The following is a 13,122-nucleotide window of genomic DNA, read 5'->3' as shown; positions in this document are numbered from 1 at the left end:
CGGTAAAGAATCCGCCTGTCAAGCAGGAGATACAGGTTCAATTCCTGGGTCAGGAATATCCTCTGAAGAAGGAAATGGCAACCCACTCCACAGTATTGCTGGGAAATCCCGTAGACAGAGGAGCCTGGTGGGCTACAGTCCATGGGGTCGTGAAGAGTCAGAAGCAACTGAGTATGCATACTCCTTCCCCTTTGATAACCATAAGTCTGTTTTCTATGTTGGTGCATCTGTTTCTGTTTGGTAAATAAGTTTACTTGTACTATTTTTAAAATCTTTATATATTTATTAAATTTTTTTTGTTTTTTGACCACACCACGGCTTACAGTTTCTCAGTTCCCTGACCAGGGATTGAACCCAGGCCACAGCAGTGAAAGCCAGGAATCCTAACCTCCAGGGCATGAGGGAATTCTCAATTTGTACTATATTTTAGGTTCCACATATAAGTGATATCACACGATATGTATCTTTTACTATCTGACTTACTTCATTTAGTATAATAATCTCTGGGTCCATCCCTGTTGCTATAAATGGCATTATTTCACCCTTTTCTTTCTTTCTTTATTTGCCTGTGTGGGGTCTTAGTTGCAGCATGTGGGATGTTAGTTCCCTGACCAGGGATCGAACCTGGGTCCTCTGCATTGGGAGCACAGAATCTTAGCCCCTGGACCGCCTGGGAAGTTCCCTATTTCATCCTTTCCTATTGCTGAGTTCATAACTTCTTAAGTGCCCTTTTGCTTGCAGGTCCCAAGAATTATCTGGTCTTCCTGTCTATTGTCTGTGGCCAGCTCCAACCCTGGGCCCTCTCCGCAGTGCCCCCGGCCTCCAGAGATGCAAGTACATGGTGTTCATTGTTTCTTTGAGCCAACAGCTAAGACGTCACCAAAATAAAAACCACAGGAAAGCTACAGTGCCCTAGAAAGGTCTTACTTTGACGAGATCCTCATCTGTGTCCCCTCATTTCCTGTCTAAACAGAGCCCGACCCAAGGCCTGGCCTGGGCTTTTCTTTTTTGCCTCAGAACTTCTCAGAAGTTAGAGTTCCAAAGTTCACTCAGGTAACAGAGCACCGGGGCTTCCCAGGTGGCTCAGTGGCAAAGAATCCACCTGCCAATGTGGGAGATATGGGTTTGATCCCTGGGTCAAGAAGATCCCCTGGAGAAGGGAATGGCAACCTGCTCCAGTATTCTTGCCTGGGAAATCCCATGGACAGAGGAGCCTGGCGGACTACAGTCCATGGGGTCACAAAAAAAGTCAGACACGACTTAGCAACTAAACAACAGAGCACTAGGATGCTATGGGCGTCTAAAGGAAACGTGCGACTACCGACGTTTCTAATTCTATCACAGGAAAGGAGGATCAAGACCCAGTCCTAGGTGAGGTACAGGATGCTCAGTGGCTAGTGCATACGCTCTGGCTTGTGCAAAGCTTGCATTGAATCCCACCTCCAACACTTACCAATTGTGTGCCCTTGGGAAGGTCACTTCATTTCTGAGTCTCAGTGCTCTGGACTGAATTGTGTCTACCTCCAAATTCATATGTCGAAGGCTTAACCCCACATGTGATTGTATTTGGAGACTGGGCCCTTAGGGAGGTAATTAAGGGCAAATGAGAAAATATTTTTTAAAAAAGGGTAAATGAGATGATAAGGATGGGGCCCCAAAACAAAACTTAAAACAGAAACCGTATAGTCAAAGCTATGATTTTTCCTGTAGTCATGTACAGATGTGAGAGTTGGTCCATAAAGAAGGCTGAGGGCCAAAGAATTGATGCTTTCTAGCTGTGGTGCTGGAGAAAACTCTTGTGAGTTCCTTGGACTGCAAGGAGATCAAAACCAGTCAAGGAAATCAACCCTGAATATTCACTGGAAGGACTGATACTGAGGCTGAAGCTCCAATACTTTGGCCACCGAATGCAAAGAGCCGACTCACTGGAAAAGACCCTGATACTGGGAAAGATTGAAGATAAAAGGAGAAGGGGGTAGTAAGGATGAGATGGTTACATAGTATCACTGATGCAATGGACATGAATCTGAGCAAACTCTGGGACATAGTGGAGAACAGAGAAGCCTGGTGTGCTACCATCTACAAGGTTGCAAAGGGTTGGACATGACTTAGTGACTGAACCACGACAACGACAAAACAGAAACAATACTGTAACATATCAATAAAGACTTTAAAAATGCTCCACTTAAAAAAATAAAAAGAAACCTCTCTCTCCAGAATTCTCTCTCTGCCTGCATGCACAGAAGAAAGGCCATATGAGGACACAGCAAGAAGCTGACTGTCTGCAAGCCAGCAAGAGAGTTCTAGCCAGAAATCAACCCTGACGCCACCTTGACCTTGGTCTTCTAGCCTCCAAAACAATAAGGAAATAAACTTCTGTTGTTTCAATCACCCAGCCTGGGGTACTCTCTGATGGCAGCCTGAGCTGACTAATATGCCCATTTTCCTCATCGCAAAGCAGGGAAACAATTAGGAACCACACCATGAGGCTATTGTGAGAATCCAGTGAGGAAATGTGAGTGTAATGCCTGCCTGTTCAGCTTGCCTGCAGCACCTCCAGCGCCTGGAATGGTGCCTGGTATATAGTGGACGTTCAATAACTACCTACCAAATGAACAGCTACATCCATCAAGAAAGGAATCAGGGACTTCCCTGACCGTCAGTGGTTGAGAATTTGCCTGCCAATGTAGGGGACACAGGCTCAAGCCCTGTTCCGGGAAGATCCCACATGCCACGGGGCAACTAAGCCGGTCTGCCACAACTACCGAGCCTGCGCTCTAGAGTCCGAGCCCTGCAACAAGAGAAAGCACTGCAATGAGTAGCCCCCCATCCCCGAAACTAGAGAAAAGCACGCACAGCAAAGAAGACCCAGTGAAGCCAAAAATAAATGAATAAATCAAAAGACAGCAGTTGAACTAAATACAACTACATATTTCTGAGCTTTTCAGTAACTTTCATCTCCTTGATCATCGATCAATAGTCACCAACAAATGACAGCAGGCACAAAAGATGTAAGAAGAGTGTCTGCAGGGATCGTTTCCTGGTTGTTGTTTTTTTTTAATTTTTATTTATTTATATATTTTTGGCTGTGCTGAGTCTTCGTTACTGTGCAGGTTTTCTCTAGTTGAGGAGAGTTGGGGCTACTCTCTGGTGCTGTGCACGGGCTTCTCATTGCAGTGGCTTCTCTTGTTGCAGAGCACGGGCTCCAGGGCGCACGAGCTTCACTGTTGCAGCCTGTGGGCTCAGCAGCTGGGGTTCCTGGATTCTAGACCACAGGCTCAATCGTTGTGGCTTAGTTGTTCTGCTGCATGTGGGATCTTCCCAGATCAGGGATCGAACCATTTTTTCCTGCACTGGCAGGTGGATTCTTTACCACTGAGCCACCAGGGAAAGCCTATCTCCTGTTTTTAATTGGATCTAATGCCCTGTCTTCTGTCAACTGGGAAAGGGTGTGGGCTGGCTGATCCTGAGTGGAGTCTGAAACTCTAGGAGGAGGGGAATGTTGATCAGAAAACTGGGGGCCCTTGGTCCAGCTTTGTGGGCCAGGGCTTTGAAGAGAGAGTTCTTCCCGTTTTTTTTTTTTTTTTTGGAGGGGGTGGGGCAGAGGGGCTAGAGATTCAGCTGTGGGAGGCGATGAAAGGGAGGTGAGGGGAAGCTAGGGCTGGGCGTGGCATGGGTGAAGTTGGCCTGGGGTTGGAGGCCACAGCAGGTCCTCCTTCCTGGTGCTTGCGAGATGCAAATGATAGGAACAATAGGGCCCCTGTCACCAGGCCATTTGCAGTAGAACCTGGGCTCAGGGGAGGCAGAGCTCCTTCACCCTAGCCATGGTGAGACTTGGTTCTGGGGCAGCCCCTGATATACAGACTTGCCCACCCTGGGGCCCCAGGACTCCAGACACGGAGAGTCATTCTAGATGTACTGATTACCCCTTTACTCCCCTCCCTGACCCTTTTCAGGAGAAGCTCAGCTGGAGAAAGGCCAGGTGAGTCCCCGGGCTCCTCTCTTTTCTCTACCCTCCTCTCATTTCCACCTCGCTGCAACTTTCCTGGGCATAGCCATCCTTAGAGTGGTGCTGATTCTGCCCGGTCCTACCACGCCCAGCGAGATCATTCATGTGCCTCCACTGCCCAGGGAACACAAGGGCTCCCCTGCTGCCGGCTTCCCTGGAGCACCAAGTTCTCAAGCTGTGCACCCAGGGGCATGAGCTCTGCCCCCAGACTCTTCCTCCCACTTCCCTGGTCCCAGGCTGCTGTCGCACAACTCCAGGGGGCAGTGCCATGTCTGTGAATGTCCCTGGGCTGTGCGATGTCTGGCTGACACAAACTCAGGGCCCCTTGGGCAGAGCTGACTAGAGTCCAATTGCAGGTCGGGGCCACCGCTTCCACCTCCAAGATGTGCAAGTAAGTGATCACCCCCCCACCCAGATGTGTAGTGTGTGCGTGTGTGTGCACTCAGTTGTGTCTGACTCTTGGTGACCCCTTGGACTGTAGTCTGGGATGTGCAGGGGTCCCTTCAGAGTCTCCCCTGGGGGTTCTGGATACCTCCTGCTCATTATAGTTCAGCGCTTCTAAGTCACTGGGCCCAGCTCTTTCATCTGTCTGGTTCAGAATTAGAGCTGCATGGGGTGGAGGACTGGCAGGCTTCCCAGGTGGCGCTAGTGGTAAAGAACCTGCCTGCCAATGTTGGAGCCGGAGAGGCACGGGTTTCATTCCTGGGTCGGGAAGATCTCCTGGAGAGAAGGGCATGGCAGCTCACTCCAGTATTCTTACCATGGACAGAAGAGCCTGATGGGTTACAGTCCTTGGGGGTCGCAAGGAGTCAGACATAACTGAAGTGACTTAGCACGCATGCAGTGGAGGACTGGCATAGATGGAACAGGCCGTTAGGGCCCCTTATCTCCAAAATGCCTCACTGGTCCTCCTGCAGTGTTGGGAAAGCCCATCATGAATGGTTCCTTTGAGGCCTCTGGAAAAGTGCAGATAGTTTATTATATCTGGGAGAGAGAGCAAGTCATTATGCTAGAGAGGGGCTGGGCGGGGAGGAGATGAGGCCAGTCTCACCAGTCTCTTGTTCAGACTCCCAAGCTTGGAGAAAAGATGAACCCTGCCCATCTCCTCTGTCTGTCCCAGGGATCTGGAGACACAGGGTAAGTCCAGCTGCTGAGCCGGAGCTGGTGGGTGGGAGGAGGCAGTGGCTGCCGCCACTGCTCCTGTATCCCTTCTGTCCTTCCTGTGCTCAGCATTCCTTCCTGGAAGCCCCAGAGGAGGAGGAAGAGGAGGAGGATAAATATGAGCTGCCCCCCTGTGAGGCTCTACTCCACCACCTCACCCCTGCCCACCTTTCTGGCACTGAGGAGGACTCTTTGTACTTGGGTGAGGGCTGGGAAGTTGAGGCAGAGAGGTGGGGATCCGGCAGAACAGGAGGGTCCCCACAAGGGGAGAGGGCCCAGGTTTGCTTCGTCCCCTTCTGTTTGGCCTGGGACAGCGAGGGGAGGTCTCAGCTGGCAGTCACTGAGGCCTCTGGGTTGGGCAGAGAGGGACAGAGGAAGGGAGGGAGGAGGGGAAAGGGAGGATCAGTGGGAAGGGGTGACGAGCCTGGAGGGGCCGTGTAACCACGGCAACAGCGGGCAAGCAGGAGGCCTGCCAGGGTCCCTGGGGCCTGGAGACCCCCCTCCGAGATCCCTGTACAACTTGGAGCAAGGGTAGGGATGCCAGGAGAGTCCCAGTCACTGCTGGCATCCCACCCCCACAGCTCCCAGCTTGGCCAGGTGGGGGCAGGGAAGCTGGCCGCCTCCAGTTGCCATGGCGACGGGGCAGTCGGGAAGCCAGAGAGCAAGGGAGGGGAGGGAGGGAGGAAGAAGGGAATAGAGACTGGGTGAGGGGGCCAGAGGAAAACAGGAACCTACGTGGGAGGAGCCCACAGAGTCACAATGTTGGAGTGTTTTCCAGATCACTCTGCTCCCCTGGGCCCTCCCACATCACCACTGCCACCACCACAGCCCCAGCCGGAGATGGTACACAGCCTCCCTGCCCGCCCCACCCCAGCGCACCATTTTCCAGTGAGTAAATCTAAGAGGCATCCCGTATGCAAGATTCCCCCACATCTGCATTCAAGAGGCCCCTGAAAAATTAGCTGCAGTCGGAAGCCAGAGCCCTGTTGAGAGTGGCTCCTCCCACCTGCCTGGTCTGGTCCTTGCACCCTCCCCATCAGCATCACCTAAGACTCAGCCTTCTCGCCTGGGCCAGGAGTGGGGAGTGGGGGTGGGTGGGTGCACTGAAGCTCCCCTACCTCTCGAAGCTGAGAGCTTCTCAGGACCCTCCCTGCCTGTGGAGTGAAGAAAGCCCTCGCTCAGCTGCCAGTCACTGCCAGCTGTCATCCCTCCATGATCCCGGGTGTGGGCTTTGAGAGCTGCCACTTTCATCCTATATTGTATGGGAATAAAAAGAAAAAGAGGCTCACAACAAAGAAAGAGCCACAGAACAGAGGTGAAGAGGAGAGCTGCCTCCTTTGCACATTAACGCTTGTGTTGTAGTTTTTTTGGGGCAGGGGCTTTCCTGGTAGTTCCATCGGTAAAGAATCTGCCTTTCAATGCAGGAGACCTGGGTTCAGTTCCTGGGTTGGGAAGATCCCCTGGAGGAGGGCATGGCACTCCATGCCACTCCATGGCACTCCAGTATTCTTGCCTGGAGAATTCCCTGGACAGAGGAGCCTGGTGGGCCAGTCCATGGGGTCACAAGAATCGGGTTTTTTGTTTTTTTTAAAGCTGCACAGATATACACAGTCCTTCTGCGTCCCACCCTGCTAGTCTTGCCCTCCTCATGCTGCTGCTCCCTGACCCCTGTTCTCCCTCCTGCCACTGCATTGTGCCCACAGCCCAAGGCAGCGCCGAGCCCACTGGAGGCCCTGAAGCAGAGCTGGCCCTTTGGAAGGCGAGGTAATAGGGATGTCCAGTCTCATTCCGAGGCCCACCCATTCCCTGCCCTGAGAAGGGGAATCCTGGCTCCCATGAGGTCGGGGAGAGAGTGGAGCTGGCCTCACACTGGTCTCATGCTTTGCCCAGTCGCTGCATCCCCCCAGTTGTTCCTTATTTTTACCTGCTGATTCCCCTAGGGCAGGCAGTTTGGGAGGAGGCTGAGGCCCTCACTCAGAGTCCCTGGCTCCTCGGCCCCTTGGGCAACTGCTGAGGTCTCTGGGTCAGGTGAGGGGCACCCTGGGGTATGAAGTAAGGCGATTAGGGGTGAGGAGGGCTTTCTCCTGGGACTTCAAAGCTGGCTCTGAGGATCCCCTCAGAGAAGCTCCAAGGAAGCTCTGCTTTTCCAGCCTAAGTTTCACTAATTCCTTTCTCCTTGCTGCTCCTGACTGGTGGGTCTCTCCTTTTCCTACCAGAGCTGGGTGAACCGGCCCGAGAGGTGAGTGGCCCCTCACTCTAGGACTGGCTAGGAAGTTGGTGGTGGTGGTGGGGTGGGGTGGGAGGGCCAGGAAATACCCCTAAAACCAGGGGAAGAGGCCTGGAGCAGGACCCTTCCCCTTTGGCCAGAGGCTGTGGCAGGGCGTCAGCCAGTGTCCTGGGGAGGTGTCTGCCCAGAGTTCCTCCTGGACTCTCAGGCTCTCTGAGCCCAGGATGGGAAGGAGGTGCTCATGAGTGCCCTCTTCTGGGCAAAGGAGCACTTTTAGTCATTCCATTTCCACCTAGGATGGGGGTTGGGGGGGTTGAGGTACCAATAGCTCCCCTAAGTGATGGTTTCGTCCTCCTTCCCACTCACTGCTCAAACCCTGGGTACCACACTCCCTCCTTATCTTAGGTGCCAGGCCCTGCGAAGGAGCCTGATGAGGACATCTATGTGGAGTGTGAGCCCAGTCCAGGTGAACCCCTCTCTCCACCCCGCCCTGCCCTGCCCTGAGGTCCTCGGCTGCCCACCAGCAGCACAGCACAGTCTTCTGGCTCCATTGTCTGCCCCATCCTCTCTCAGTACCCCACCAACACATATCTGCCTTCAGACACACACACACAGATGCCTCTGGTCTAGAGTGACCCACACTGTTCCTGCCACGGAGGGAACCCCCTTAGAGCAGGGGCTGTGGGGGCTTCCCAGCTGTTGTGGCCAGGACAGCGCTCTGCCTGGTTGAACAGACTCCCCAAAGGTCAAGCTGCAGAGAAGCAGAGAAGACTCTGCAGCTGCCCCCCAGCCCCGCCCCAGGCTCCTGGAGCTCCCTGCTTGATGCTCAGCCCTGCTGTTTTAGTCCCAGCCTTTACTCAGACTCTGAGTTCCCCAATCCTGACGGCCCCAGTCCCTCTACCAAGGATATCCGTGGGGCCCAGGTGAGTGCCCCAAGTTTGTGTGTGTGTGTGTGGGGGGGGGTGGGAATGGCCAACCCAGGCATCCCCAGCCTTGACCCTGAGATCTCTGGGGTCACTGAACCTTTTCTTTTGAAGGAGGTAAAGGCCCTGAACCCTTGTTTCTCAATTTGCTCCCCACAGGCCCACCATAACCCCCCAAGAAGCTCAGAATGTAAGAGGCTGGGGTTGGGGTGGAGCTGGGGGTGGGGGTGCGGAGGTGAGCTGGGAGTGAGGGGGAGAGGGAGGCTCAGAGTGGGACTTCCTGACCAAAGAAGCAGGCCTGACTCAACATCCTGTGTCTTAGGGAGCAACAAAGGCCACCTCTGAAGGTGAGTATGGGCATTACCAGCATGGATCCAGGCACTCACGTGGGGCCCTCCCTAGCCACAGCCCTGCAGGCCACAGACTGTCTCCCAGCCCCCCTGCACCCTGCTTGGTTGAGGAGGTCCCTGCAGCTCTGACTCCAGCTGACAGCAGATCTGAGAGGATGCCCCCTGGGCATTTTCCAGGGTCTGCACCAAATCAGGAAGCTCCCAGCCTGTACCTTAACATCACTCCTCAGTTGGAGGTCACACGTGGCCTAGCTGGTGGGTCTTACCGGGATCCCTAGGAGGGGAGGGGTGAAGCACTGGGTGTCCCACTTTGGCCTTCAAGCCTTTGCACACCTCCTGGGACCTCCCCCACCCTCGCAGCTGGGCCCAAAGCCTCCCAGGTCTAATCCCTGGCCAGCCCCAGGGCTATAATCTGCTTCTTCCAGCAGAAAGGAGAACCTCTCTTTCTTCTATAGCCACCATCCAGAACACCTCATGTGCCCAGGTGAGGAGGGGCTGCAAGTGAGCTGGGGGGCAGAGGGGAGGCCCTCAGGAACAGAGCCCAGGTCCACACCCAGGAGCCCTTTTGGGCTGGATGTGTGTACACGGCTTTAGACAGGACACGTTTTGTTGAGCTTGCGTGGACTCAGCCTGGGGAAGACCGACAGGAACACAAATAACTGCAAGCCGCCGGGGTGTTCTCTGCTCCCCATTCCCGATCTGGTGCCCTGGCATAACACCAATCTGCTGGGTGTGTGTACAGGAAGGCAATCTGCTGGGTCAGCCTTGGTACTCAGCGAACTGTGACCGCCATGCTGCTGAGAGCGCCCTGCTCCGATGCCAGAAGGTGGGCCACCCACTGCAGATCCCCAGGGCCTTCTCAGAAACCCCTTCTGCTCAGGGGCCGTGGCTGGCAGGTGGGGGCAGCTGGGCAGGGATTGGAGTCAGGGCTGCAGCTGGAAATGTGAGGCTAATGGATGGGCGCCCCTCCCCAGGATGGAGCATACACCGTGCGCCCCAGCTCAGGCCCTCGCGGCACCCAGCCCTTCACCCTGGCAGTACTTCTCCATGGCCGAGTCTTCAACATTCCCATCAGGCGGCTGGCTGATGGGCGCCACTATGCCCTGGGCCGTGAGGGCAGGAACCATGAGGAGGTGGGTGCTGAAGTGGTGAAGCTCAGCAGAGCAGCCCCTGGGCCCAGCTGGGAGCATTTCCCTGGGGAAAACCCCACATTTTGTCTTTTTCTGGAGTGGGTGATCAGTCATTTCAGTTCAGTTGCTCAGTTGTGTCTGACTCTTTGCGACCCCATGGACTGCAGCATGCTAGGCTTTCCTGTCCATCACCAACTCCCTGAGCTGCTCAAACTCATGTCCATCGAGCTGGTGATACCATCCAACCATCTCATCCTCTCCAAGGGTGATCAATATCCTTGGCCACAAGTCTGAACTCTTTCCCAAAAGCCTGCACTTTGAGAAGAGGCCCACTCTACTCTGGAGGAGTTACCCCCTCCTGCAAGGCCCAGCCTGCCTGGAGCCCAGGTTGGGGCATTTGTACCTGTATGAACCCAGCTGGGAGGACGGCAGGGCCCAGGTAGTCCAGATTTTCGTCTGTACCAAGAACTCAGCTTTGCACCTAGCATTTGCTAGGCTGCAAACCAGAGACAGTCACTCCTCAGGTCCCCATACCAGAGGTCCCGGGCAGAGGCCCCAGAGTTGTTTGGGGGAAATGCGCACTGGTGCCATCAGACAGAAGGCCTGGAATGGGGCAGCAGGATGCACTGGAGCTTCATGGGGCAACAGGAAGGAAAATATGTAGAAAAATGTCCAAAAGCGCCCTTGCCAGAGCCCCCCAGCTCCCTCAGGAAGTTTCTCCTGGCACAGGGCTCAAGGGCCTCACTGATGCCCTCCCGTCCCTGTCCAGCTCTTCTCCTCCGTGGCCGCCATGGTCCAGCACTACACGCAGCACCCCCTACCGCTCCTGGACAGACAGAGCGGCAGCCGGCAGCTCACCTGCCTGCTCTTCCCCACCAAGCCCTGACGCCACAGCACATGTGCAGCCTCACCTCTGGCCCCATATTTTGCCCCGTGGGCTGTCTCCCTCTCCTCTTCCAGTTTGCCACCCCCCAGATTCCCCCATCCTTTGTCCCAGCCCCTCCAGGCCCCTGGGAAGGATGGCCTAGAGACAGAAAGTGCCCCCAAGTCCCTACTCCATTCTCACCCAAAGCCTGACACTGCTACTCCCTGCTCCCTCTCCACTGGGAAGCAGGGGACAGGCAGGGCCCCCATTCCTGGCCCCCAGGCATGCCTCCCAAGCTGCTCTGAATGAAGCTCTTCTGCAGGAAGCTGAACCTCACAGGGGAGAGTCTGGGCAGTCCTGCTTGAACACAAGGAGAATCCACCCGCATGTTGTAGGAGGTTTAACAGGGAGCTGGCCTCTGGGAGAGACTTGGTGGCCCTGCACATAGTTTTGCTTTCAATAAATATTTGTTGAATGAATTCTTGAAATCTGTTGAGCGAAGCAGAGACAGCCTCCTCCGTGAGGCGCCGAGGTTCTCAAGTGTCCCAGGGCACAGCCTGGGCCTGAGAGTGCTAGAGCAGTGGTGGCCAGGCCAGGACAGAAGGGCCAGCCCCTTTTCTGCCCTTTGGCTGGGGTTTTGGCCCTTAGATGGTCTGAGGCGGCCGCCCTGGGTGGGCTGAGTTTTGTTTCTTTTTGTTTGCGGGAGTCAGGGTAGGGGCAGGAGAAAGGCTCGGTGCTGCTCGGCCACCCCATGAAATGACGAGAACAGAGCTCAGTACTTGCCCACCACCCATTTACCGCCTAGCATTCCATCCGGGAGGGATGCGCCCGATTTTGAGCGCTGGGTGTTGTCTGGGGTGGGGCGGACCCCAGGAAACATCTGGGTATGAACCGGGCCAGGCCGCCATGGAAGGATCCACGCGTTGTTCAGAGAAGACAAGAGGCCATCGGAGCTGAGCTGCCCACAGGCACGCCCCCGCGAGGGAGGCTCCAGGGGTGCGGGCTCCGAGATAAGCCGGCGGGCCCGCGGGCGGGCGGGAGAGCGGAGAAGGGCGGCCCCGCGCGGGCTGGGCCGAGGGGCGGGCAAGTCCCCGGGCCCTGGCGCTGCGCCCGGAACACCCCGTGCCGGAAGCGCATGTGACCGTGACTCCGCAGAAGCCGCGAAACAAAAGGCGGCTCAGCAGTCTCCAGCGGCGCTCGGGCTGGCACGGAGGGCTCGGACCCCTGCTCCTAGCCGTAGCCTGAGCTCTGCGCCCACCGACCCTGCCCGCACCCAACCCCAAGGCTGGGGTTCCAGGGCGGGAGCCAGGGGGAGGTGGTGAAGGAGGGCGCGCGGGTGAAATGCAAACACGAGGCTGGGTGGGCGCTACGGGGGTCCAGGCTAGGCGTCCAGGAAAGCGTTGTTGCCTTCACCACCGCTGGCTCTGGCAAGTTTCCCCTCCCAACCTTAATTCCTGTAACGGAGGTGAAGATAATCCTCCCTACCAGTTACCCCATGGTTGGGGGGCTTGCGTGAGGTGGACCATGTGGAAGATGAGGACTGTGCAGGGCCTAATGGGCTGCACTCTGACACTTCTTTCCCCTCAAAAACACGCGTGTGAATTTGGGTCAGTCAACTGCCACTTCCAGTGTTCAATATAGCACGGATGTAATTTCCGCCCAGGGCACCAGGAGGAGGAGCAGGATGGGCAGACGGCGCAGGCCGAGGTGGGGGTGGATGCTGCTGCGCGTCCATGTGGGGAGGGGACTAGCAGCTGGGCTCTAGTAGAGCCGGGGGATAATAGTGAAACCTTTTACAACAGGTTGGGACTTGAACTCAAGTGGCTGGGACTCAAACCCAGTCAAAACCTTGCTTGGGACTTGAACCCATATAGCTGGGACTCGAACCCAGCCAAAACCCACAGTGGTTTTAGGACCTAATGAAGCTCCGGTTCTTCATGTCGCATGGCAGAAAGAATTCAGTGACAAAGTGATAGGTGAGAAATGAATTTATTCAGCTACAGAGAGAGGCACACTCCACAGAGTGACGGCCATGGCAAAGGGGGAGTGCAGCAGCCAAATGGGGCCTGGTTAGTTTTTATAAGCTGGGTCATTTCATATGTTAATGAGTGGGAGGATTATTCCAACTGTTTATGGGAAGGGGCAGAGATTTCCAGGATTTGGGCCACCACCCACTCCTTAGTCTTGACAGTGCCTTGGAACTGTCATGGCACTCCTGGGTGTGTCATTTCACTTGCTGATTGAGGATTAAGGTCTAGTCTTGTCTGCATCTCGGTCCCATTTGATTCTAATCGGTTTATGTTGTGTCCTTGGGCTATGTCTCTCTTTCAAAAGTAGTGCCCTGCCCCTTCCCCTCCTGTTACAGTAGGATCCCCAAGTGAGACTCCTTCTGCTCTGGCTCCCTCCAGACTATGGATGGGAGTGGCCGCTCCCTACCCTTTACCCAGACTGACTCAG

At 55.3% G+C, this 13,122-nt stretch overlaps 1 protein-coding gene across 7 annotated transcripts; it reads left to right on the top strand.

The window, feature by feature from the left end:
* The first annotated feature begins 741 nt into the window (after window positions 1-741).
* SH2D6 (SH2 domain containing 6) lies at window positions 742-11,149 on the top strand. 7 transcript variants are annotated; one of them, XM_025261202.3, is made up of 17 exons: window positions 742-834; window positions 3,957-3,982; window positions 4,366-4,400; window positions 5,076-5,146; window positions 5,240-5,372; window positions 5,949-6,058; window positions 6,874-6,934; window positions 7,387-7,409; window positions 7,803-7,863; window positions 8,242-8,320; window positions 8,480-8,510; window positions 8,643-8,667; window positions 8,848-8,925; window positions 9,126-9,154; window positions 9,413-9,496; window positions 9,645-9,803; window positions 10,570-11,149. In XM_025261202.3, the coding sequence occupies exons 1-17, from the start codon at window positions 829-831 to the stop codon at window positions 10,684-10,686; spliced, it is 1,128 nt and encodes a 375-aa protein (XP_025116987.3). In that variant the 5' UTR covers window positions 742-828; the 3' UTR covers window positions 10,687-11,149. The 7 variants fall into 7 exon arrangements, with proteins under 7 accessions (XP_025116987.3, XP_025116985.3, XP_025116983.3 ...); XM_025261200.3 differs by having other exon boundaries at window positions 9,099-9,154; XM_025261198.3 differs by having other exon boundaries at window positions 9,096-9,154.
* Window positions 11,150-13,122: the final 1,973 nt, after the last annotated feature.

The sequence above is a fragment of the Bubalus bubalis genome, chromosome 12 (genome assembly GCF_019923935.1).
Source record: "Bubalus bubalis isolate 160015118507 breed Murrah chromosome 12, NDDB_SH_1, whole genome shotgun sequence".
In the NCBI taxonomy this organism is placed as follows: domain Eukaryota; kingdom Metazoa; phylum Chordata; class Mammalia; order Artiodactyla; family Bovidae; genus Bubalus; species Bubalus bubalis.
The sequence above is the reverse complement of the archived record's forward strand: the minus strand, read 5'-3'. Positions and strand labels throughout refer to the sequence as shown.

Coding starts and splice junctions, on each gene's coding strand:
- SH2D6 (XM_025261198.3), top strand. Junction 7,410..7,802: donor TGGGTGAACCGGCCCGAGAG/GTGAGTGGCCCC, acceptor TCCTTATCTTAG/GTGCCAGGCCCTGCGAAGGA. Junction 8,668..8,847: donor AACAAAGGCCACCTCTGAAG/GTGAGTATGGGC, acceptor GGCATTTTCCAG/GGTCTGCACCAAATCAGGAA.